The sequence below is a fragment of the Mesoplodon densirostris genome, chromosome 11 (assembly GCF_025265405.1).
Source record: "Mesoplodon densirostris isolate mMesDen1 chromosome 11, mMesDen1 primary haplotype, whole genome shotgun sequence".
In the NCBI taxonomy this organism is placed as follows: domain Eukaryota; kingdom Metazoa; phylum Chordata; class Mammalia; order Artiodactyla; family Ziphiidae; genus Mesoplodon; species Mesoplodon densirostris.
In genome coordinates, this window is record NC_082671.1 from 92,470,088 (window position 1) to 92,496,952 (window position 26,865).

At 37.5% G+C, this 26,865-nt stretch overlaps 3 protein-coding genes across 5 annotated transcripts in view; 1 reads left to right on the forward strand and 2 right to left on the reverse strand.

Moving 5' to 3' along the window:
* The window catches only part of CEP290 (centrosomal protein 290), a 93,825-nt gene extending 79,037 nt beyond the window's left edge, over positions 1-14,788 (forward strand). For all 3 annotated transcript variants that reach the window (XM_060111777.1, XM_060111776.1, XM_060111778.1), the window contains exons 45-53: positions 219-305; positions 993-1,157; positions 1,684-1,806; positions 3,473-3,645; positions 7,813-7,954; positions 9,104-9,177; positions 9,750-9,844; positions 12,958-13,037; positions 13,999-14,788. In XM_060111777.1, the coding sequence (XP_059967760.1) occupies positions 219-305; positions 993-1,157; positions 1,684-1,806; positions 3,473-3,645; positions 7,813-7,954; positions 9,104-9,177; positions 9,750-9,844; positions 12,958-13,037; positions 13,999-14,232 (1,173 nt within the window). In that variant the 3' untranslated portion in view covers positions 14,233-14,788. The remainder of the gene's footprint in view (positions 1-218; positions 306-992; positions 1,158-1,683; positions 1,807-3,472; positions 3,646-7,812; positions 7,955-9,103; positions 9,178-9,749; positions 9,845-12,957; positions 13,038-13,998) is intronic.
* On the reverse strand, positions 5,663-6,268 carry LOC132499366 (double homeobox protein A-like). Its single transcript, XM_060113916.1, has one exon. The coding sequence runs from the start codon at positions 6,266-6,268 to the stop codon at positions 5,741-5,743; it is 528 nt and encodes a 175-aa protein (XP_059969899.1). The 3' UTR covers positions 5,663-5,740.
* Positions 13,289-26,865, reverse strand: RLIG1 (RNA 5'-phosphate and 3'-OH ligase 1). The gene is made up of 7 exons (XM_060111779.1): positions 26,594-26,865; positions 23,382-23,499; positions 20,427-20,522; positions 19,524-19,640; positions 17,697-17,894; positions 16,458-16,627; positions 13,289-15,174 (listed from the first exon to the last, which is right to left on the reverse strand). The coding sequence occupies exons 1-7, from the start codon at positions 26,681-26,683 to the stop codon at positions 14,986-14,988; spliced, it is 978 nt and encodes a 325-aa protein (XP_059967762.1). The 5' UTR covers positions 26,684-26,865; the 3' UTR covers positions 13,289-14,985.

A 26,865-nucleotide genomic window follows, 5' to 3' on the forward strand; every position in this document is an offset into this window, starting at 1 on the left:
AATAATGCAGGAAATGTTTCTTGAAATTCATATACAAAATGGTGTTGTATTAATTCAGCATATGCCATGGTTCAAAATCCTCCTCATTGGTGTAAAGACCCACTTGTTTAATTCAGCTATACAGTTGAAGAGACTGATAGTTCAGATGAATTGTTTGCCTTTCCTTTTCAATGGCTATAGCTATGTTAAATTGTTACATGTTTTCTTTAATCTTCTAGAATCAGGTAAGAGATTTGAAGGAAATGTGTGAATTTCTTAAGAAAGAAAAAGCAGAAGTAGAGAGGAAACTTGGCCACGTTAGAGGGGTGAGTCTGTGAGAGTATGCCATATGTTTGTTTTGGCTTCAGAAGTGATAAGCTGGAAATGAAAAAAAAAGTTTGCATATGTCGTAACAGTACTGATATGCCTTTACTAGTGCCTCTAGTTTGAATTTTATTCTGCTACATCTATAATGTAAAACATCATTCAGCTTTCTCTCTGTTTCAAGTTAATGTATTTTATCATCTGTCTCATCTTACATGCTTCTTATTCCACTTGGACTCTATCCCATCTCTTTTTTCATTGCATATCCCTCTACACCTTGAAAACATTTAACTTCCAGGAATCTTCCATCTGTTCACTGAGGTAACTGCTAACTGCTCCTTGGTCTGATTCTAACATTTTATAATTATTTTTTATGATATCCATGGCAGCTTCCTAGTTATAATGCTACTATACTAATGTTCTTTCCAGTATACCAGGGTTTAAGCTGTTACTTATTAGCTGCATGACTTTAGGAATATCAAATTCTCTGAGTCTTGATTTTCTTGTATGCAAAGTAAGGATAATTCCTCTTTCACAGGGTTATTATAACGAGTTGAAGTCATACAAGCCTTGGCTTCAAATGTTAGGAATCAACAATGAGTTTAATAATAAACCTCTTATATTCTTGGTACTTTATGTTATACTCTCTAAAATATTTGATTAAATAAAAAGTTAACATTTTTTCCTAGTCTGGTAGAAGTGGAAAGACAATCCCAGAACTAGAAAAAACCATTGGTTTAATGAAAAAAGTAGTTGAAAAAGTCCAAAGGGAAAATGAACAGCTGAAAAAAGCATCAGGAATATTAACCAGTGAAAAAGTGGCTAATATTGAAATGGAAAACGAAAAATTGAAGGTAATATTTTCAATGTGGTCATTTGTACAGAATGTTTTACTGATATAATTTTTATTAATTTTTAAAGACAGTTTAAAATATAGTGTATAAAGTGGCTTTAATGGATGCAGTAGATATTTTACAAATACAGAAAAAAAAATGTTGGAGACAAGGCTAGGAGTAGTTAGAGTAGCACCACTTGGTCATCTTATTATTTCCAGACCATTGCTTCTCACTCCGGCAGCATAAAATAATTAACTGTATCTATTTTCAAAAATACATCTGCCTAAGCCCCCAATTTTGAGATTGATCAGATTATTTTGGGATTGATCCTACCATTGGTATTGTGATTCTTTTTTAAAGTCATCAGCTCATTCTAAGCCAAGATTGGGAAGCTCTGCTCTAGATGACCAGTATCAAAGGGAAGAATTTAATTCTAATTATATCAAATATGGTCTCTAAAACCATGTTAAACTAAGTTTTATGAGTTTACAAGATCATCGTTTATTTCCTTGTTTTGATAATGTAGAGTTTTTTTAATTACTAGGCTGAACTAGAAAAACTCAAAGTTCATCTTGGACGTCAGTTGAGCATGCACTATGAATCCAAGACCAAAGGCACAGAGAAAATTGTTGCTGAAAATGAAAGGCTTCGTAAAGAACTTAAAAAAGTATGGCTTTCGTTATTGACTATACTTATTTTTATGTTAATTAACTGCTACATTTTGGGAAAACAGAATGAACAAGTTGATGAGAGTATCTACTCAGAGTAGGTATTAAGAGATTTAGGAATTGTGTTGTTTTTTTTGTTTGTCTTTATTTATTTATTTATTTTTTAATTGGGGTATAGTTGCTTTACAATGTCATGTTAATTTCTGCTGTACAGCGAAGTGAAGCAGCTATATGTGTACATATATCCCCTCTTTTTTGGATTTCCTTCCCATTTAAGTCACCACAGAGCATTGAGTAGAGTTCCCTGTGCTATACAGCAGGTTCTCATTAGTTATCTATTTTTATACATATTAGTGTATATATGTCAATCCCAATCTCCCAATTCATCCAGGAATTGTGTTTTTATGCCCACCATCCTTTCACTATGAGGAGCATTGAAAATAAAAAATTAATAAATTCAGAGGCAGTATAATGTAGAAGCCACATAGCCAGGATTCAAATCCTAGCTTTATTACCTTTTTTTTTTAAATCAATTTACTTATTTTTACTTATTATTTTTGGCTGTGTTCGGTCTTTGTGGCTGTGCACGGGCTTTCTCTAGTTGCAGCGAGCGGGGGCTACTCTTTGTTGTGGCACGCGGGCTTCTCATTGCGGTGGTTTCTCTTGTTGCAGAGCACAGGCTCTGGAGCACGTGGGCTTCAGTAGATGTGGCACATGGGCTCAGTAGTTGTGGCTCGTGGGCTCTAGAGCACAGGCTCAGTAGTTGTGGCTCACAGGCTTAGTTGCTCCGCGCCATGTGGGATCTTCCCGGACCAGGGCTTGAACCCGTGTCCCCTGCATTGGCAGGCGGATTCTTAACCACTGCGCCACCAGGGAAGCCTGCTTTATTACTTCTTATCTGTGGGAACTAGGGGAATCTACTATTCCCTCTCCTTCTCTCAATTTCCTCATCTATAAAACTGGGAATATTGAGTATATCTATTTCACAGAGCTGCTACAGGGTTTAAATGAGTTAATATTTATGCACATGTCTTAGAATAATGCTTGATGTACAATAAAGAGTATATGAAACTATTTTGTTAAACAGTAAGATTCCTTTCTATTTAAGTGGCAAAATATATTCCTTGCCCCAAATAAGTGTTGTTATTTATATGGATGATCCAGTGAATAAATAGCAATTAATATTTTTAAACTAGTTACAGTGGTATATGAATGTATTGTGAGGCCAGAGTGCTACTGCGCTGTGAATGTGGATGTTTAATAGTGGAAATAATCTGTGGTAATTACACATAGTTTATACTTATAGTTATGTCTCTCGGGTACTAAAAAGTCAAAACATCTTTTAAAAATCTAAAGACATAAACTATCCCATTTTCTCTAACTATTACAGACAAACAAATATGACAAATTTAAAGTAACCACTAGAGTAAAATATTGTAAATGTATTTTTCTAACCTCATTTACATGATCTGTTCTAATTATTATGACCATATTGCTGTTTTAGAGTAAAAGAAACATTGGATTTTTATTGGAATTATAATCAGCATTTAGAACTCCAGGTTATTTTCTTTCTAGTTTGTAGTGATTGATAATTTTGAATATACTATATCCATGAGAACAGTATTACGTTTCGGCGTAATATACTAATTAGCTTTTTAATGATAGGAAACTGAAGCTGCAGAAAAATTACGGATAGCTAAGAATAATTTGGAGATATTAAATGAGAAGATGACAGTTCAACTAGAAGAGACTGGTAAGAGATTACAGCTGGCAGAAAGTAGAGGTCCACAGCTTGAAGGCGCTGACAGCAAGAGATGGAAATCAATTGTTATTACAAGGTAGGAACAAGCAGTTTAAAATGTGCACAGTTTAATGAGCTCTAATTCTGCCATTATTGTTTTTAAAGAATGTGACAGTATCCTGATTCACTTAGTTCTTTCGTGAAGAACTGTTTGGTTGTTTGTTTTAACATGATCCTCACTTTTTCTTCCTTAACATATTTAACTAATTGGGGTGTCGGCATGGGACAGAGGAGAGCTGGGGCTGGGCTAAGGGTGTTGGAGCTGGGTGGGCATCGTGAAGCTGCTGTCAGCCATGAGCCTGGACTGATGGTGCCCAGCTTCTCCTGGGTGCTGCGTTTCTCCAGCTACGACTGCAACTTTGGAGTTATGTTCTGGGCATCTTGCTCTTCAAATAGCCTCAACGGATGAATTCAGCAAACAGTTTTAGTGTCTTACTGGCCTCTGCTTTCTGGCACTTGATTTTCTCCCATCCCTTGAGCCTTTTCCGCAAGTATGTGCAATTCCTGCCTGTCAAATCAACTTTGTGGCTCTGAAAGAGGTGATAGGAATTCACCAGTGAACATTCGTATGTTCATTGTCACTATCCCCAGAGGTGGTTCGTCATAACTCTGATGAGTCAGTAAAAGGCTTTGGTATCATTCTCACTTCCAACGTTAAGCAGCTGCTTCAAGGAGTATATGTAGAAGCCAGAGACCAGTGACATCCTGCCCATGTCCTGTCCCAATAAAGTCATCCTGTGTGAAGTGGCACTCTTGACATCTACTGGCCCCGTTTCAGAAGGCAAACGCATCTTTATTTTACCATATTCCTAGAGTTCCTTCTGTCTGTGCATCTCAGTATCCCCTTGGATATCTACCTGCTGTTTAGAATGGACTTGATGTGGATTGGCCGTCACCATCACTACAGCTGGGATGGGAATCTTAGCACTGTGAGGCCACAGCAGGTCCCACTGTGGGCCTGTTGGCACTCACTTGACCCTGTCAGACAAGTCTAAGGAGAAAAGAGAAAGGTTTTGCAGGTAGATTAGAAGGCCCAGGTGGCCAGGCAGTCTTGGAGAAGGGTCCTTGGTTCCTGTCCTAACATCATACCGAGAGTACTCAGAATCTACTCTTCCCCCACAACTGTTTCTTAATTCTGTCAGAGGGCTAGTGTGAGGGCTAAATGAAATGATATGTGTGATAGTATAAAGGGGAGAAGGGGTCTTCTTTTGCCTGCTTGGACTCCAGCAGAGGCTCTCAACCAGCAACCCTATCAGTTGATTGCTTGGTTGGCCCTTTATTTCCTTCTACAATCACACGTGGACTCAAAGAATTTTGAGTTGCTTCGAGATGTATTTATCCAGCAGGTATTTACTCAGTACCTGCTGCATGCAAGACTCTGCTTTATGTTAGATGTATTTCTAAAAGGCCTGCTTTGACTAGGTTCCTTCAGAGAGCCAGGTAGCTTCCAGGGCTTAGAAATACCTATTTCTCACTATGCCCTTAAGTAAATTACAGTTCTTCTGTGAGTTTAAGTTTTTTTGTTTTTTTTTTCACTAGATTACAGATTTATTACAAAAGATATTAAAGGATATGAGTCAACAGCCAGATGGTTACATAGGGCGAGGTATGTGAGAAGGGGCTCTGAGCTTCCCTGCCCTCTTCAAGTACATCGCTTTCCTCTCCGCCATGCGTTCACTAACCCAGAAGCTCTGAACCCCATCCTTCTGGGTTTTTATGGAGGCTTCAGTACATCAGCACAGTTGATCAAAGTCACAACACCACATATGTTTTGATGATTTTTACTTGAATCGGTCATTTATTTGTATGACCATAAAAATGGTATTAATAAGTTTATTTTCATTGTCCTCGAGATCTGTTGAACTCTGAATCTAGATTCAGTCACTAGGGCTGTGTGGTACTTTGTATCATCTGCCTCTGAGTCCTGAAGTCCTGTTTACCGTCTCCAGAAGATGAAGAAGAAGGTGAAGGTATGTTTGGAAGGTTATGTTGCCAGGAAGAGAACTGATCTGGAGTCCAGGCTGATGACATCAAATACACTGAATTTGTCTCTCTGTTCACCTTGTTCTGGCTCCAGGGAAATAAAACAGTCACTAGGGAGTGCCATTCTGTAAACCTTGAATGCGCCCATCTCAGAGATCTTGTCCCTGGTTTTGTCTTTGGGCTGAAGCTTCTTCGGGTTCTCTTTTTTTCTGGATACGGAGTCTAGATCTTCGGTTTTGAAACCAAATCTGGACTCTTGACTCTGGAACCCCAATATCTTCAGCAAGTTGCTGTCTGGAATCAATCCCAGGATAAGGGTTTTCCATGAATGCATTCATGAGAGTTTGTAATTGGGAAGAAGTGTAGCTGGTACGACATCGTCTGTCTCTCACACCTTGAATGTTCTCTTCAGGGTAAGCTCGGTCTTGTCTTAAGTCTAAGTTCTTCTCAGGTCTTTTCGGGAACCTGTGCCTAGCTCTTCGATTCTGAAACCATATCTGGATCCTAGACTCTTCAGTGTTGACTTCCAAAGCAAGTCTTTGTTTGAAGGCATAACCTGGGTAAGGTTTTTTGTTGAATGCATTGATGAGGATTTTCAATTGCTCTTCTGTGAATTTGGTGCGGCTGCGTCTACACTTTGTTGCCACGGCCTTGTATGGAGAATTGTCTTCGGCCATCTTGGAAGGGAGCTCCGAAGCCTGGTTCCACCAAAAGAGAGATCGAGTTTAAGTTTTTTTAAAGCTGTGGAAATGATAATCCCTGTCCTCTTCTTTTCTAAAAAAGGGCTCTTTGGGGCTGCAGAAAAGATTATTAATGTGAAAAGGGTTTATAAAGTTTATAAATATTTGAAGCAGTGATGAGATTTAACCATAACTGAAGATGACTTTGCCCTTTAGATCATTTATGTGTTTTTCATCTGAGAACTGTACAGATAACTGAGTATAGAGTAGGCCTTCAGTAAGCATTTTTTAAAAAAACTAAGTCCTAGTAGAATCCACTTGACAGAAGGCTAATTCTGATCTTTGGCCTCAAGGCTCCCTAAATCCACCAAAAAAATTGCTAAAGTCTGCAGATGGGATTAGACACCCAGTTTGGTAAAGTGGTTTGAAGATAATCTTTTGGTACCCATTAACCATTATGCTCATGCTGAAATCTTTATAGTTGCTCTGTTATTTACTCAACAAACTAATAACATCTATTCCACATCCAGCTTTATAGTACTGACTGCTGAGACAGGCCGGGGTGATGCAGGAGCTGTTTTAGATAGGGTGGTCAGAGAAGGCCTCTCTGACTGGGTGGCATTTAGAGCTGGGAATTGAATGGCAGAGTGAGCTTCAGATATTTCACCACTTTGATAGCTTTTGTCAGGTTAAGAACGTTGCCTTCTAATCTAGGTTCCTAAGGTTTATCACAAGCTCTTTGATAATAATTGTATTATTTTGTTGTAAACTGAGGTAATAATTTTCCTTCCTTATCCTGTCCTTACCTGATTTTGTTGCCAAAGTGTTCCTTCTTTTCTTTTCTGTGGAAAAATTTGAATGTTATAAGCATTGTCTCCTTTAAGGTGGTATGATGGGTTTGTAAAACCATTTTGGCTCAGTGTTTTAGAAGTTTCTTTTGGAATCTGGATTTTTTTTGAATTATTGATCATTTCTTGAAAATTTACAAATCTATTTAGATTTTTACAAGCTTCATCCCGCCCACATCTTGTGCCATTTTTCTTACCCCTGCTTTTACATATTCTTTTCCCTCTCTCAGCAGTGTTCTTTTGGTTTTGCTCTACCTGGATACCTCGTGTGTGTGTGTGTGTGTGTGTGTGTGTGTGTGTGTGTATTAAATGGTTTAGTTTGTTATCTCTAAGTATATTCCTAAGAATATTCAATAATACAGAATTTGATATTCTTATGAATTTAATTTCTATTTCTTTGTGATTGAAAAAGGTATTGATTTTAATCTGACAGTGGTAAAATTCAGGCTCCATCCTTGTTATAACTTTGGGAAACATCTAAATCCTCTATTTAATTGGCCTGTCTGTTAATTAGGGGTACTTATCCCTTGCTGTCACCTAATGCTAAGTAAATATGTAGGAAAAGATTTGACTAGAAGAAACAGTATAATAAGATATTCTTTATTTTTAGTGCAGTAACTTGAACTAACTTTTAAATCAATGAGAGAAACTATTTTCCATGTCTACACCATTTTTTTTCCTTTATACTTTTAGAATGTATGAAACCAAGTTGAAAGAATTGGAAACTGATATTGCCCAAAAAACTAAAAGCCTTACTGATCTTGAACAGCTTGTAAGACAAGCAACAGAGAGGGAACAAAAAGTTAAGAAATACACGGAAGATCTTGAGCAACAGGCAAGTAATGTCATTTTTCTTTATGTGATAAAATAATGCATCATATTTCAAACCACCCCTCGGCATTCATTATCTTATGTAGGTAAAAATGAACTCTGGACTAATTCCTCTCCTACAAGTTCCATCTAAGTGAATGGCCCCACCATTCACCTATTTGTTTAGGTCAAAAACCTTGGATCATAGACTCCTTTCTTTTCACTCATACCCCGCGTCTTTTTCATTAAATCCTGTCAGCTCTATTTCAGACGTATCCCAAATCTGATGATGTCCAGCACCTCCAACACTGCCAGTCTAGTCTAAGCTATTCTCTCACACCTGAAGAGCAGTAATTTCCTAACTGGTCTCCCTGCTTCCGCTCTTGCCTTGTTTCACCTTCTCCTTATCCCTGACCTATTTTCCACATAGTTGCCAAGTACTCCTTTTAAAGGTATAAAGCAAATCATAGCACTCCCATCCTTAGAATCTTGCATTGGTTCCCATTACCCCAGAACAAAATCCTAACGTTCTTCTCATAGGCTGCAAAGACCTACATGGTATGGCATCTGGCTTCCTCTCTAGCCTCACCTTTACTTTCTCCAGCACTCATAGTGCTCTAGCCATGCTGACATTCTTTCAATCCTTGGGAAAACCAAACTCATTCAAGCTTCTGGGCCGTGCTTCTGTTTCCCTTGTTTAGAACACTGTTTACCCAAATATTCTCATAGCTCCCTCCTGCACTTCATGTCTCTGCTTAAGTGCAAGCTCCTCCGACCCTCCCAAACGTATACTACTTTCCATCACTCTGTCCTCTTACCCTAGGTTAGTTTTCTTAATAGCCCTTCCCACCATCTTGAAGTGTTATCCAGTCACATCCCATGCTCACTGTTTGTCTTCCCCCACTAAAAGTGTAAGGACCACAGGATCATGAAGGAAGGGGTTTTGCTTATTTTTTTCACTGCTGTATCCAGTATGCCTAGGACAATGCCTGGCATGCAGTAGTTCCTCAATAAATAATTGTTGAATGAATAGTGGATAGATCACCATAGATGTATGATCATGTGAACTTTTGAAAACTCAACTTTTAAAATTATGCTTCATTGAAAGTATCTTTATAAAACCTCATTATTTCCGTGTCAAACTTTGTCTTCTAACTTTTCATTGTGCCCAAAGATTGAGATTCTCAAACATGTTCCTGAAGGTGATGAAACAGAGCAAGGCCTTCAATGGGAGCTTCAAGTTCTTAGGTATATTATTTGTTCATATGACTACTTTTTAAAAATTATTTTTTAATATAACCCCATTTGCTATACCTAGACAGTTAAGATTTTTCAACCTTGCTGCCTAATAGGTCTTTCAGCACTATTTCATCCTTCTAATGCCAATCACTCTTTTATATAATGGATGCTAAAGAAAAGGGTAAACCATATCTTAATATAGGTGTCAAGTTTGTAATTTAAACTTTCTTAATAGCATAGAATATATTAAACCTTAGCTTCCAAAGGCAAATGTTAATTGAAATGAGGAAAAAAAATCTTCCAAGGCTCTGTGTAGCGTACTTTCGTGACGCTCCTCCCTGCAAGAGAAAAACTACTCTTGAAAATGACATCAGATCAGATTTTAAGAACATGAAGGATTTTGATTCTCTGATCTCTGAGAATGGTAGCATTGCAGCAGGGAGAGTAAATGGACAAATGTTTACCTTTATAAATGTCAGCAAGTTCTAAGCACTGTACATCACACAATTAAAGAAATGCTCATGTATTTTGTGGAGCAATGTCTGTTTGTCTTTTTTTAACACATTATCATTGTGTTCTAGATTAGCTAATAGTCAGCTGGAAAAAGAAAAAGAAGAATTAATCCATCAGATAGAAGTTAACAAAGACCAGAATGGACCTGAAAGCACCATATCCGGTAGTATATTTTTTAACACACTCATAGCATGTTAGATAACCCAAGTTTTTGAATTAGGGTTTGCCTTTCTTGTTTGTTCACACATTTCTGGTAACTGTCTTCCTTTTATAAAATCAAATCCTTGATTTAAGTTTTTTTTTTTGTTTTTTTTTTTTTTTGTGGTATGCGGGCCTCTCACTGTTGTGGCCTCTCCCGTTGCGGAGCACAGGCTCCGGATGCGCAGGCTCCGGATGCGCAGGCCCAGCGGCCATGGCTCACAGGCCCAGCCGCTCCGCGGCATATGGGATCCTCCCAGACCGGGGCACGAACCCGTATCCCCTGCATCGGCAGGCGGACTCTCAACCACCGCGCCACCAGGGAGGCCCTTGATTTAAGTTTTTAAAGCTGTCTCTGTCTTCCATGAAACAATATTCCCATTGAGCCCTTTGAGTTGTCTGTAATATTGAGTAGCAAGTATTCAAGTGTCTTTCTCCTTGTATTCCACCTGGATGTTACGGATTTAACCACGATACAATGCTAAGTAATATTAGGTCTGTTGCTTCCAGTTTCTCAGTATAGGCCCTTTTAAGCCCTTTGAACATTTTCTTCTAAATGTTACTTTCATCTTATTAATTTAGAAACTACATGTATATAAGTAAACATCGCCTATATGTTCTTTTTTCCTTTTACAAAGTAAAAAATCTATCCTTCTACCCTCTTCCATTTGCATTCAGAAGTGATTACTAATGATTCCCGTTCCTGTGTGCATAGGTATGCACATATACACATATGTATGTAATGTATATGTATATGCGTGGACACACATACAGTGAATAGTTGATCCTCATTATTTGCAGATTCTGTATTTGCATATTCACCTACTCAGTAAATTTACTTGTAACCCCAAATCAGTACTGTGTGGTACTTTTGCAGACATACAGAGCAGTGAAAAATTTAAGTTCTATGATCCACACTTTCCCAGATGAGATTCAGCAAGGTGATGCTCTGCATTGTTTCAGCTCTCATACAAGGATGACCAGAGGAGGAGACAACAGGGGGCACTCCTGCACAGAGCAGGAACCTATGGTTCTGGGACCAGCTGGACTGGGTTTAAATTTCAGCTCTGATGCCTGTTATTAGGGCAGCCTCAGGAGTCACTTGATACTTCCGAACCTTGTTCTCTCCTGTAAAACAAAGAAAATAGAACCTACCAGGATGAGTTGTTTCCAGGATTTAAGATTATGAAATCTATGTGAGATGATGTGTATGTAGGTTTATTTTCCCTAAGAGCAGTGGTTCGGTATTCACTAATTCATTGTTCATGTTGACTTTATAGAACGTAACTACTGCAAATAATAAGAATCGATTGTTTGTACGCATATCGTATTTGATAGCTTTTATGAAAATGCCAAATTCTGTTCCAAAGGGTTATACTAATTTATATCTAAACAGTTTTTGACTATTTCACATAGCTTTTCAATATCCTACCAAGTAGTCTTGTTGCTACTTTGTATTAAGGCTGTCATGTATGAGTCGTTCCAGACACTGTGCTAAATGCTTTACAAGCGTTTTATAATTTAATTCTTATAGCCCTGAAGTTTGAGTACCTCTGTCTCCATTCTACCTGTGTTAAACAGATTCAAAGCAGCTAGGAAGTGGCAGAGGCAGGATGAAGCCTAAATCTGTGAAACTCCAAAGCTCCTTGCCATTTCCTGCTATTGACCACTAGACCGCCTCCTCTCTTGGTGACTAGAAGTACACACGTAAACCTCTCTTGATAACATCTCTTCCAGCAGCCAGCTTGGTGTACTAAACCAGACACAGTGCCAAAGAGCAGTTAATGCTGATGTTAGGCAAGTTCTCTTTCTAACCCTCAGTTTCCTGAAAGGGAATTTGTGAACCCTCATTTCCTCATCTTCTGTTTAAAAATGAGGATATCTACCAAAGATTGTTAAGGCTGAAAATCAAACCAAAACTGTTTCGGAAATTTTAAAGCACTATTTAAGTATACGTGATCATTAAGCTAACTTTTGGAAAGTGCTATACATAATAATCACTTTTACTGCATAATTTCATTACCAATCTATGTAATATATAGCATCCCACTGATTAAGACAACTCAATATAGCATTCCAGTGATCAAAAATCAACTCTGTAAAAAAATCATTAGTGCTTTCTGCAGAGGTGAGGGAAGCTTTGAAAAGTACGAGAATATTTGTCTCCAACTTACAGTAATTGGAGGACCATTCCAAGGTCACCTTAATAGAATATGCTTCCTGTCGCATTCGTGAAAATGTATTTGCTGACCATTATTTTCTCAAAATTCAGCATTATTTTTAAAATTTTACCCCTCAATGGATGTAAAATATGACCACATGACACATTATATGCAGTTTAAAGAAAGTATGTTTCTAGCAAAGATGGCAATTAAAGCAAATATACTATTGCCCATTGATTCTCATTATAAAATTAGAGATATTGTTAACTCTGGGGGAAATCAATAAATTAAACTAAAGCCCTTGTGCTTTTTATGTTTTCCTACCAAAATATCAGGACTTATTCATCTTTGTGTTATCCATCCTGCCCAGCACATTTTTCACACAGTATTGGGTTGGCCCAAAAGTTCGTTCAGGTTTTTCTGTAACATCTTACGAAAAACCCGAACGAACTTTTTGGCCAACCCAATAATTACAGTAAATACGCACTGAAGTACATGGAATAGTCAAAGCTGTTGGGTAACAGGAGCATTTGGCCACCTTACGGTTGTAGCCCCTTCCCTAACAAACAGTCTACTTATTCTAATGTTGTACTATTAGCACCTAACAAATTTTCTTGGTTCTAGAATTTTTCTCTGAAAATAATGGTTTCTTCCATGTAAAAAATCAACCTGGATCTATACTTCTAACAAACACCTACCATATGCCTCTTCTCTTTGTCTGCTTATGGAATTGTAATACCTGATATAGAGGTAGCATACAGAATTCACAGCCTGAAAGGTGTTTCAACCATAAAAGACAACATTTTCCAGGCTCTAGTTTCATAAATTTCCTCCTTATCCTCTAAAATAAATCCTTTATCTTGAACTTATTCAGAGTGGGAAAAGCTTAGTCTAATTTTCCCTTTTTTGGAGGCAGATCCTGATCAACTAAAGGAAAAGGTCAAAGATCTAGAGACACAGCTCAAAACCTCAGATCTAGAAAAGCAGTATTTGAAGGTAACTATTTTAATTATAGTATTATAAATGTTTTCTGAAAACAGCTGTTGAAAACTGTTTTTATGATCACCACCCCTGAGATTTAAGTATGTATCCTAAATATTCCTGGGGTCACATTTTATACTTACATTTAACCTTGATATTACAAAGTTGATTATATTCATCTGACTGTATTAAAAATATTTATTAAAACAGAACCATAAAAAATTGAGACAAATAGGATTAAAGAGTAAATTATTTTTAATTGTCACAAATATAGCTCATTATTTTAATATTTTTCTAAGTTTTGGGTCACATTGGGAACAGTGTCTTTTATTTCCTTTTGAAATTTTCAGGAATAGTTCCCTTAAAGATATTTGATATGCTTTATCTCTTTAAGAATCTGTAAACAGAACAAAAGAGCATAAATATGAAAATTAACTAGTGATCACTGGCTATTCTACTTGGTCATTAAAGCTCAAATTGTTTCCTTACCAGTTGCCTAACTTTTAGCCAGGCAGAAGCCCAACAGTTTACCTGATCATAAATATATTTATAACAAGTGACCATTATTCATTGAAAATTAGATATTTGTAAAGAAAATACAAGTAAAGCCTAACCAAAGAATCTTAACCAAAATAACTTCAATGTTGTGAATAGCCAAGTTTTTTGATTGCCTCACTGAGAGTATCTTAATATTCTTTTGAAGAAAGATTAAATCCCCTCTGATTTAAGAGCTGATAAATTTTAGTCCAAGACCAGGACATAACTTAAGAGAACAAATAATTTGACAGTTAACAAGTTAGTTACTTACACTGTACAATGAAACCTTATTAATAAAATCTTAAGAAAATACTTCTGCCGTGTATTTGACTATTCAGGTTACTTTGGCTTTCATGTTTGTAATTAATCTCTTTAGTTCACACCTAAAGAATGTATTTTTTCCCATATATACCTTTTAAAGATAATATGTTCTTATTAGGAGGAAATAAAAAAGCTGAAAAAAGAACTGGAAAATTTTGATCCTTCATTTTTTGAAGAAATCGAAGATCTGAAGTATAATTACAAAGAAGAAGTGAAAAAAAATATTCTCTTAGAAGAGAAGTTAAAAAAGCTTTCTGAACAATTTGGAGTTGAATTAACTAGTCCTGTTGCTGCTTCTGAACAGTTTGAAGACGAAGAGGAGGAAAATCCTGTTAATTTCCCTATATACTAAGGGCCACCTCTAACTATAGTTTTATTTGTTTATTAACTTTATAAGTTAAAATTCCATCTGGAAGTTCCATCTGGAAATCAGGCAAGTCTCTGACCTACATGATTTCCTTCCAATACCTTGTACCTTTACCTAAATTGGAATTTTTAGTAAATAAAATTATATGAAAATTTCAACGTATTAGAAAAGTGTATTTTTGAAGACTTTTAGGATAAGTTATATCTGTCAAATAGGCAATGAGCTATGGTGAATTCCTATACATTCATAATGTTTTAAGTTTCTTAAACATTTAAAACTGGGGTTTTATATATACTTACATATTCTCAAATTATATATGTGTGTATCTATATAGATAAAAATACATTATGAAGTTGAGCCATAAGTTTTCTTAAATGTCTAGCAATATTAAATTCAGCTTACACTATTTTATTTTTAAAGTAAATGGTCCAGAATTGTTGGTTTGTCTTTTATGCTACTACCCATGTATAATGGACTGAATCCAACCTTTGTACAAGCTGAGCAGCTTGCTATTATATTTTAAATTCCAGAGGTTAAAACTCACTTGCTATTTCTCAATAAAGTTTTGAATAGATATTTACAGGTGGGAAATTCATTTCTTCAAATGCTAGAAGACATGTTGCGATATTAGACACTGAACAATAAATAGAAACTCAGATATTTTTACCTTCTAAACATGGCAGAGTATTCAATATTGAAATATAATAACAGAAGCTGGTTTTTAATTGCATTTCCAGTTTATACATTGAGTATTATATCTTTGAGCCTACCAAATTTCTGATTATCTATTTTTGTAAAGTGATTAAATAAACACTTAGCATCAAAGGCATACACATAATTGTTCAGATTCATGTTGATAAGAACTGGTTTTGAATTCATATAAGTATCTGGGATTGGCCAGCATAAACCAAGATGATGGCGATGGACCTGAAAAGAAAAAAAAAAGGGTGTCAGCTTTTAGCCTGTCTTATCTTCATTCACTTACAAAGCTTCTGAGTGCCTACTATCTCCCAGGCACTATTTGTCATGTCATCTTACCCTTTTTTTTTTATAGCTGTTCTCCTGACATATTACATATTTACTTGCTTATTGTCTATCTTCCCCATTAGAATGTAAGCTTCATGAAGGCAGAGACATTGTTTTGTTGACTCTATTTCCAGCACCTGGAAACATGCCAGGAACATAATCAGGGGCTCCATAAAAATGTAATGAATAATAGAGTCTATTGCTGAGTGCAGAAGTTAGCCAATTGAAAAATGTGGGCGGAAGGCATTCTAACCAAAAGAAATATCATGTGATAGAATCGTGTTTTTGCTCTGGCTGCATTTAGTTAAGAACATATACAGTGTGGGTGTGTTTGGGAGATGGGGGTAAAGAGTTCTGGAAATTTTAGCAGGGGCCAGATTGTGAAAAATCTTAATGTCACCGAACACTTTTATGCAAGGAAGTAGTATTCTCATTCATTTGTGAAGCATGGACAGGACAGGGATAAGACTGAAAGATAATGCTGAGGAGGGTGATAATTCAAGCATGAATTTTGTTTTAAATTAAAATCAACAGCCAATTGGCTGGTAAGAAGTACACAGATGCAATAGATGAGAATCTGTTAGAACTGATGATTGGATGTAGGAAGTGATGGAGAGAGGGGTTAAAAATGATAGCTAAGTTTTAGGCTTCAGTGAATTGTTTGAAGTTGGGGTTGGTCCAGACTGGACTAGGGTCCAGTTTTGAACATTACAAACTAGAACCTATGTGAAATCAAACAGACAAGTCCAGGAGACAGAAAGGGCGCAAAGGGTAGAAGAATTCACTCTGTATATATTAACTGTCACCTTGGCACTCTTTTAACTCAACAAATTCTATAATCAGGTACCTTTGAGAAATGCTGCGTTAAACTTAAGTTATTAGTACAGATGTCTCAGAGAACACTAATGTTCAACATGAATTTCCAAGAAGGCAATACATAGTATGCAGGGTTTTCCGGACATTTTCATCACTTTAATTCTGAAGCACATCTAGAAGAACCAACGCCCCACAGAATAAATACATGTCAGGAAACACAACTTTATCATATAAAGATGGTGGCATGTGAGATGAAGAAATGAAATTACTACATATCAGAATTACTGCAATTTGTAGAGCATTTTAGTGCCACTTCTACTTTAAGAACATAAAATGACATAATCCCACTAATTATTTTCTGCCATTACCTTGATTAAACAGCCATCACTGCAGTGCCACACTATTCCTTCAATTTTACCCTCTCTGCAACCTTCAAACCAGGACAACAGATCATTGTGCTTCAAAGTAGGTAGATTTCTTATTTGAAATGCTCCATGTGGTATAAGAAGATGTAATGGATGCTTCTTGCTTCCTAACCCTAAAATTGTAAAACTTTGCCATTAGCCATACAGAAGTTTCAAAAAGAATGAGGAAATTTCTCCCTCCAAATTAAAAAAAGCCTCTAAAACACTGAGGAATAAATTTACCAAAAAGTTTGATTCCTTGAAGAGACAAGTGCCCTCACTCAAAAGTTGGCACCTTATCCCATTAAATCTAAATTCCTCCTTCGTGTGCTCTATACGAGGAATTGGCAAACTATGACCTTCGACCAAACCCAGCCAGGTGCCTGTTTTTGTAAATTGTTTCAATGGAACACAGCCAACCCATTCATTTAAGTACTCTCTATGGCCTGTTTCAGAGATATGGCCCAAAACCCTAAATATTTACTGTCTGGCCTTTTACAGAAAAGTCCCCCAGCTGCTGCTCTACACCGTTAGCCACATTCAACTATCATTCAGTATTTACCAAACAGCCACGCTGTATCTGATACCTTGTATAATTACTGTCTTAGATTCTTTTCACCTGCCAATCAGTCTGCTTCTGATCTCTATATAGGATTTTGCTATTCCAGCTTTAATGACCTTGGCTCTGTCTTCATCCCTGGGTTAACAATACTCCATAGTGCCCTCAGGACTTGTGCTCAAATCATCATGGTGTATATTCTAATGCTTGATATGCTATTCATTGCTAATTCTTTTATTTACTTTACTCCTAGCTGTTAATTAATGCTAAACTAATTACCTAGCCATGAAAAGCAACCTAAGTGCCCATCAATAGATGAATGGATAAAGATATGGGCTGTGTACACACACACACACACACACACACACACACACACACAGAGAAAATGGAATATTACTCAGCCATAAAAAGAATGAAATCCTGCCAATTGTAACAACATGGATAGACCTAAAGGATATTATGCTAAATGAAAGAAGAAAAAGACAAATACTGTATGATTTCACTTATATATGGAATCTAAAAACCACAAGAAATAACTCAAGTTTATTAGTCATTTCTTTAGTGTGTATTTTTTTTCAGTTGAACCTAGGAAGTTTTCTTTAAAAATGACTACTGTAACTAAACAATAAAAAGGCTTTACTCACCATATGGGTTTCCATTAATATTGGTTCCTATAAGCTCCAGTGTTTGTTCTAAGAGATCTGAGAGTGGCACTGCACTAATTTCCAAAAGACCAGGATCATCAGAATGATGCCTCAGTACCAGGGCGATTTCAAATTCATAATTTACTACAGAGGAATGCCAGCAATACTGTTTGTTGTTTTTCTCCACTGGTACCCAACCTATCATTTAAAGAAAGAAGTGTTTTTTATTGCACTGTTTTTCTTTGGATTAAGACCTAAGGTAATTTTAATTTTTGTTGCAAATTTTCTGTATTTTCTGGATGTTCTATCACACACAGGTATCACTTTTAACATCAGTGGAAATGTTAGCAGTTTTACTACTTTGTAAATCATAATCTTTTTCTTTAATCGTAAGGTCTCATTCTTGATTCTGCCGAGAATTAACCTGTTTGATTATTCACTTCAGAGCACTCAGCATTCTTTTAATAGAAAATTCACATTTTCAATAAGAACTGAGCACCATTCTAAGACACAGCACCAAAACCTTTTTTTTAAATTAAGTTTTCTCTCTACCTTCTCTCCAGTTTCAGGGACAATAGACAGATGCAAGTGTTCCGCAATTTACTGTATTGTTCCAGTAGTTATTGAACAATTTATTGATTCTACATTTATTGAATGTTACTGCTATTCCCTTCCTAACTACTGATGGCAGATTAGGCTTCTTTGTTGTGGAGAATTCCTTACCAAAAAAAAAAAAAAAAAGACAAACTAGGGTATAAACACTATTATGACCATCACATCTTTGGCATTCATTATTCACCCAGATTACTGGAATAACCTCTTTGCTGACCTACTATCTCCAATTCCCCACCCCTTGTAATTCTATTTCAAGAATTTAAATTTAGTTCTGCTGTAGCTCTGCTTAATAATCATCTTCAGGATAAACTTCAAACTTCTTCAGAAGGAATATAAACCCCTTTAAGATCTGAGCCCATTCCACATCTCCAGCCTCTACTTTTATAGCTTCAAGTGTCATACACTCCATAAACATTCCAGCCACAATAAGGTGTTATTTAAAATTTCTCCAAGACTCCATGATCTCTCCCCTTCATGGGAGTTTGCCTAAGCTGACCTTCTCCCTTCCCTGCCAACTAACTTCCTGGTTCTTAAGCTTCAGTTTCAATGTCCACTCTCCTTAGAAGCCTCCTCTAACCACCACAGGTTGAACTAGGAGTTCTTCCTCTTTTCTACAACTGGACCCTGTGTATTATTTCCTTTTAGTTCTTAAATCATACTATTATTGGTAGATCTTTCCTATTGTCTAAAAGATCATCAAGGATAAAGGTTATGATCCTCCTCACTTTTGTATTACTAGAATCAAAGAGTACTTTGCACATTATAGGTTCTTTTAATCTGGAGTTATCCTTCTACTCAGCACACTTTTGCAAAATTTTCCCATCTCCAGAAAAACTACTGTGAGATAACCTATTTTCACTTCCCTTTGAGAGAGTCTTCTAGGATCTTTGCAAAAAATATATACATATTGTTATCCCCAGTCTAAAAAGTAAAAGGCTTAATATCCCATTTCAGATTAGAACATACCGTCATCCTGACAACACTTCAAGGCTATTCCCACACTCAATGCTTCATTAATCTTCACAGACTACAGGTAGTACATTGTCCACCTGAGAAAAGATTCTAAACTTGAGAGGACGTTCTTGATATGAAACATCTTTGGTATCGTTAAACTTAAATTAGACTTAGAAAATTTGTGCTATACAGATAAATACCATGAAGAACCATATTAAAATTAAGTTCCGTAATTTCCAATTGAATGTATAATAATACCAGGAATGTGTCCATTTTCATCAGGCATTGGATTCCCATTTAATTGTTCTATTTCCTTCGCTGGTATCCAGCACTCCGGAACAGGTTTGAAGTCCTCCTCAACGTTCCAAAAAAATTCTAAAAGAGTTAAATAATCTTATGTGTGGCGATACTTTAAAAATATATATATAACACTGAACAAATTCAAAGTGGGAACAGCTAATGAACCCCATAATGTCAGGTATCATATAATTAGTCTCCATTCACTACCACCACAGTGTGACTACTTTTCAGGGTTAAGGTACTAACACTTTAAATTTTCAATTTTGAACCCACCACTATCTGTAACAGTAGTAACAGTCTAACTAAAGCAACCAATGTTCCAGCATGTGTGTGATTTATGGTAAATTTTTAATGCACTATGAATATAAATATATAAAGATTATATGTATGAATGAGTGGATATATAACAATAAATGTATATATCTACTTATATAATATTTAGAGGTATCTACTGTAATAATTAAAAATATTAATAATCCTTTGAGATTTGTGCCTGACTTATAAAATTACCCATTTGTCTCTTAGGTAGACAAGACCAAAGTGTCACTCATTATATATATGTGTGTGTGTTATGTGTGTATATATATATATATATACACACACACACAATAATTTGTATGTTTTAATAAAATGGACATGCTACAATGAAGAGTCACAGAAGTGTTAGGAAAATCTTTTGAAATATTTTTCAAGAATATGCTTTTACATATAAAGATATTCAATTATAATTTTTCTTTTCCCAAAGTGCTTAAATTATAAAGAAGCATCTAATATATAGAACACCATAGCAAGAAATAAGCCAAAAATTTCAACTTAAATCATGAAAAGCTTTAAAAAAAAAAAAAAAAAGGACCCACTAACCTTTCGAGTTTTGTTTTGAATGTAGAAAATTTTTAAACCTTTTCTCAGCTAGTTTGTTAGGTTTTCTATCTAGCCGAGCCCAAAGGTATGGCTGACCTAAAAAATAATGAAAGGAAAAAAAAAGTTTAAGAGGCAAACAATAAAATCTATCTTGAAAGACATTTCCGTATAAAATTTTTCAATAAACAGGAGTCATCTCCTCTAAGAGAAGCAACCCGGAAGACAAAGGGAAATATGCAGTATAACAGACATCCTACCTAACAGTACCTGATGCATAAGACTTTTGGTTAAAGAGTGATGGGGATGAGATAAAAAGCAAATGTGACTCTTTCATTAAGGACATTCCATAGCCATATTTTATTAGAAACTAGCAATTGTGAGAAACCGAGGCTACCTCTATACTAAATGGAAACATAACCAGAAAATTGTATTCACACTTTCCCTGAAACCAAACTATGTATGTACTATGAGGGTTAATTCCCAAAAATGTGGAGTGAGGCTAAACTGTTTTGCATGGCTCTGACCCCTGGGGTCAAGGCAGGGAACACTGATTAATAGCAATGCTTTACAGTCAGGGATCTGAGAAGTTTCAGGGCGGGTGCCAGCACTCTTTATTGACAACAGTGAGGCTAATGAGTTGCACCTGGTCTCAGTGAGACTCCTGGAGGGCTGATGCTGAGGCTGGTTACTTAGCAGGAAGATGCCTTCATGACCAGCAAAATATAAAAATCCCCAGCTGAGACTCCATTTCAGATTCCCGGTTTCTGAGGTGTTCTCTGCCTATATCAGTGGTAGTCCCTGCTTTAAGAAAGTGTGTCCTGCCTGGATTTGTCAGGAAGGTGGGGGAGGAGTCGGGGCGGGGGACCATAGTAGCTTTCACCTGGTCTCACCAGATGCTTTGCTGTGAGAGAGTCTTTGGTTGTGATGCGCATCCTTTTAATGCCTTTGCTGCATTGCCTATCCTTTACCTGTAATAAACTGTGAACTGGCAAGCACTGTCACTCTGGGTTCTGTAAGTTTTCTTTAGCAATCCAATCTTGTTTAACTGCCACCATTATACATGATTACACATATGATGCACACTGAAGTTCCTTAATATGTCTAAAAAAATCTTCTAGTTTCTCCAAGTATATAAATCAGAGATTTATCTTTAAAATTATTGATTAAAGTTTGGTTTAGGTACTATATATTACTCGTTAGCTATACCAATAAATAATATGAAGAACCAGATTAAAACTACATTGTCGGGCTTCCCTGGTGGCGCAGTGGTTGGGAGTCTGCCTGCCGATGCAGGGGACGCGGGTTCGGGACGCGGGTTCGTGCCCCGGTCCGGGAAGATCCCATGTGCCGCGGAGCGGCTGGGCCCCTGAGCCATGGCCGCTGGGCCTGAGCGTCCGGAGCCTGTGCTCCGCAACGGGAGAGGCCACAGCAGTGAGAGGCCCGCGTACTGCAAAACAAACAAACAAACAAACAAACAAAAAAAAACTACATTGTCACTTCTGTTGAATGGACCTTTTGTTCTTTTCACAATAAACATAAAAGAATGCATTGCACTCACACCCATTAAGATGGCTATTATCAAAAAAATAGGAAAAAAACAAGTGTTGGTGAGGATATGGAGGAGCTGGAACCCTTCTGAAGTCCTGCTAGGAATGTAAATAGTGCAGTTGCTACAGAAAACAGTATGACAGTTCCTCAAAAAATTTTAAAAAGAATTCGTATATGATCCAGCAATTCCATTTTTTGATACATACCCCAAAGAATTGAAAGCAGGGACTCAGATATTTGTACACCATGTTCATAGCACCACTGCTCCCAACAGCCAATAGATGGAAGCACCCCAAGTACACACTGATGGATGAATGGTACATACACACAATTATGTAGTATATACAAACTTGTGGTATATACATACAATGAAATATTATTCATCCTTTTATAAAGGAAGGAAATTCTGACCTGTACTACAACATGGATGACTCTTGAGGACAATATGCTAAGTGAAATAAGCCAGTCACAAAAAGCCAAATACTTTTAAGACTCCACTTATATGAGTTACCTAGAGTAGTCAAAATCCTAGAGACAAAGTAGAATGGTGTCTGGAAGAAGGTGGGGATGCTGAGTTGTTTAATGGGTAGGAAGTTTCAGTTTTGCAAGATGAAAAGAGTTCTGGAGATGGATGTGTTGATAGCACAACGATGAGAACTGTACACACCACTCAACTGTACACTTAAAAATGGTTAACATGGTAAATTTTATGTCGTATGTATTTTATCACAATTAAACATGAAAAAAGACGCACTTCAGAAGAGATTTCCTGATATAAAGAATGTGCCCAATATGCATTTAACTGTTCTATTTCTCTTGCTGGAATTGAGAGGTAATTTCACTACCCAGAAAAAAAATCATAAAGATTATTTCTCTTTTTTCAGTGCATGTTTTTTCCTTAACATAGCTGACAATTTCTATTTGAGTTTAAAGTACATTAAAATGAAATAAATTAGAGACATTGCCAATAGTAATGAAAACAATGGAATCAGCACTGGGACCAGTGGAGTAAGAACAAGCTTTAGGGTCAGATAAACCCTATTACCAGTTGAGCCTTCATGAATTATATGGTCTCGAGCAAATTATTTATGTTCTCTGAGCTTCAGTTTCCGTTTCTGTGAAATGGAGAGGCTTATTGTGCAAATTAGAGATAACACATAAAAAGCATTTATCATACTGTCTGGCCCTTAATGGGTATTAAGTAAATATTAGTTATCTTTCCTTCTTCTCCCAAGAGAAAGATACAATGGTATAATAAATAAGTATAATATACCAATTGTGATTTTATTATTTTCCTATTATACTTAGGTTTCCAAGGGTTTATGAAGAGCAATGCCCCATTTCAGATATATACAGTTTAAGTGACTAAGAAAAATAAGTAATATTTGTGGTACAGTTGTATATTACCTTTGTAGGTAGTAACATAACAACACGTTCCATCCACTTTTTCTGTTGGAATGGCACTGTGTATATCTGCATCTAATGCCTTGTGACTTATCGTTTCAGTTGCCAAAACTTTAAATGGCTTAAAAAAGAGAAAGAGAAAACTGGTTTAAGATAAACAGCCTCTATGCCTTCGCACACACTCTTACCTGGAAGTTCTTAATTTCACTAGTTCTACGGGATGATCACCAGTTTATCCTTCAACATATTTCTCCTGTGAAGTTCTTACAAATCACCCACTCCCCTTCTATGCTATCATCGCAATACATGTTTTTCCACACAGATTTGTAATCAGAGTCGACTTGAACAACACAGGTTTGAACTGCATGCGACCACTTATATGCAGATTTTTTTTTTCAACAGTAAATACTGCAGCACTACACATTCAAGGTTGGTTGAATCCTGGATGCAGAACCCTGGTTATGGAGGAAACTCGAATATGAGGGCCAACCACAAGTTACACTCGGATTTTCCACTGCTGTAGGATCCAAGCCCCTAACCCTTGCATTGCTCATGGGTCAACTGTATTCACATGTTTCTTTATCCACCAGAATAAGCTTGACAACAGGAACCATGTCCTATGCAGAGCTGCATCCCTAGCACAGGTGTTAGGTGTGTTCAGTCATTTACTTGACTATTATTTGCTAAATGCCTCCTATGGGTTAAGTATCGTCCTCAGCACTGGGATAGAGGTGAACAAAAAAGGACCTGCCTTTGGTGGAAGGTTCATTTTAAGGAGGGAGACGATAACAGCAACAAAATGTATAGTACAATGTTAGCTACGATAAGTGCTGAGGAGAAAAACAAATGGGGACCCTTTCAGCTTTATCAGTAGTAAACTGTTTGCATATTTAACTTATGGTTTTTCTACTGTCAGGAAGACAAGCCAAAAGAGTATCGAGAATGGAGGAAAAGACAGTTCCTAGGATTCCTACCAACTTTTTATCTGTAATTTATTTTCATTTATGAGAAAAGACTATGCCACTGTTTTATAGTCTAAATGATCTGAAGTAATACTCACCTTACATAATGTGAAAAAACACTGTACAATATAAACATACTGGTGTGATAGGCTTAAGACTAATAAATGGAGTACTGTTTCAGAGTCTGGCAAACTTAGGAAATGAGCCCCATTCTGGTACTGATTCAGTATTTTTAAGATAAAACTGAATGGTTAGGGATTTATCAGTAACTTATAACATCGGTATCAGAGGAGATCAATTTAACCTGTGGCGGTAGGACCAAGGTTTGGCCCAATGGGTGTGTGTGTGTGTGTGTGTGTGTGTGTGCGCGCGCGTGTGTGTGTGTGCGTGTGCGTGCGTGTGTGTGTGTGTTTAAATTTATCAAAGATTCTAGGGAGGAGATGACTTTATGGAGTTCTTGATGAGGACAAATATCCCTTCCGTAAGAATGAATTACCTACCACTCCGTGCTACTGACATGTCCAAAGGACAGCATACGATACCAAGGGGTACGCAAAGTTCTCCTTCCCTGTCACTTAAGTCTTTAAACTCTGACTGGAAACAGAAGGCATGTGTGTATAAAAAGTAATAGCTAGTATCAACTGAATGGTCCTCTACAATTTCTTGGTAGGGGAAATCACTAGGATAAGTAAGCTGATGAAAGATTTCATAGAGAAGTTCTGATTCCAATTTTTTTAAGTCCTTGAAGTGATCCAGGCAGAGTGCATAGCCTGAGCGTAGAGACAGGATTGTGCCTGCTATGTTCACAGGATGAAACAGACTTTGCTAGAACAGATATGTCACTTTAAGTAGGCACCTCTGTCACAAGCGCACATGGCATTTTTCACTACACTGAGCTCAGGCACCTCATTGTGGGCCCAACAGGCACTTTACGACGGGGCCTGATGAATGAGAATCCTTGAATTGCAGTTAAGAATTTGAATGCTATGCTATAAACAACACTATAAGCTATACTTGATTGCAGAGGGACAAGAGAAGGGGCTTATTTTCCTGGTGGAGTGTGCTTTTACACACTACTCCCCTCCCACCCGCAACATACAAAGTTGAGAATCACAGCTAGAGCGAACCACTATTCAGGATGCCATTGTTTGATATGAATTAAGTTGGTTAGGGCTTAAATAATAAAAGCTTGACAACTACTGCTACAGACATTTAGTAGTAACTGCGGGGTTTTGACTAGGAAAGAATAATGATGATCATTCTCAGCGGCAAGAAAGAACAATTGAGTGCAACAAGGGCGTAAAACATTAAGAACTATAATAGCCGTGGCAGTGAGATGTTATACGGTATAAAGCATCAAGGTAAATGGAAAACTGGCATGAAACGACGCCAGGGTTTATCCAGTGCCTACCATGTGTCAGGTCCTAAAAACTGGGACTAGAAATAACACAGCAGTCTTGGCCTTAAAAGTCTTTTAGCCTGGGAGACAAGAACGCCAGTGTGAACGATGTTAACGGGAAGTGGAGGTGGAGTCAAATGCACATGCTGATTTTGTATGATGAGTTGAAGCACCCAACCGATACGTGGTGATTTTGCTATCAAGGACTTTACTATATATTCAAGAGTTATCCTGATATAGGATCATTCACCAGTATTTATTAAGGGCCCTCTCCACGTGTAAAACACGTTGGTGCGAGAATAGAAAACCTTGAGATGGAGACACCAAAATTAGAATCAAGTAGTTAATTACTGGTAACAATACACGAGGTCTGATCTTTAGTGACCTATTTAGGTTAGTTGTCAACACTCTCATCGGTTCTCAGGTTTGAACAGGTGAAGCAAGTCTTCTAAAATCTCCACTTTGACACCACACTCGTGAAAAGTAGGAAAGCTTGTTTTGCGGTGACTACACGACTACTTAAGGGATTTTCCTCAAAAGGTGGTAACCTAAGAAGGAACATTATTTAAGATGCGGGTTTTCAATTTCCATGCGATATCAAGTTTGAATCGCCGGATCAGAAAAATTCTCCCGCAGATTCCCTCCCTTGCAACTAAGAAGGTACAAGAACCTGGAGCTCGGGACGTAGAAGACCCGTACCCTAACCGCCCCAGCGAAACCTGCAAACCGCTCCCGCCCCCGGTCTGCAGGGCGGCTCCACCGCGCCTGGGAGCCCTCTCCGGATTCAAACGCAGCCCGCGCCGCGGGAAGCAGCCCACCCGCGGCCGCCCCGCGGGCCCCGCGCTCCTCGGTACCTGATGCTCCCTTTTGGTGGAAGGCTCCTCTTTCACCTCCGTCACAAACACACACGGCATTTTCCGCTGCACCGAGCCCAGGCGCCTCATGGTGAGTCCACAGGCAGTGCGAGTGGTAAGCGCGCTTACGAACAGCGCCGGGTCCGTACCAGGACAACAACCACAGCAGTCAGTCGCGTTGCTCAAGCCACGCACGTTCCGCGCGCTGGCCCAACGGCCGCGCTCCCGCGTTCCCCGGCACCGAGGTGGGCCGGGACGCACGCCCGGAAGCG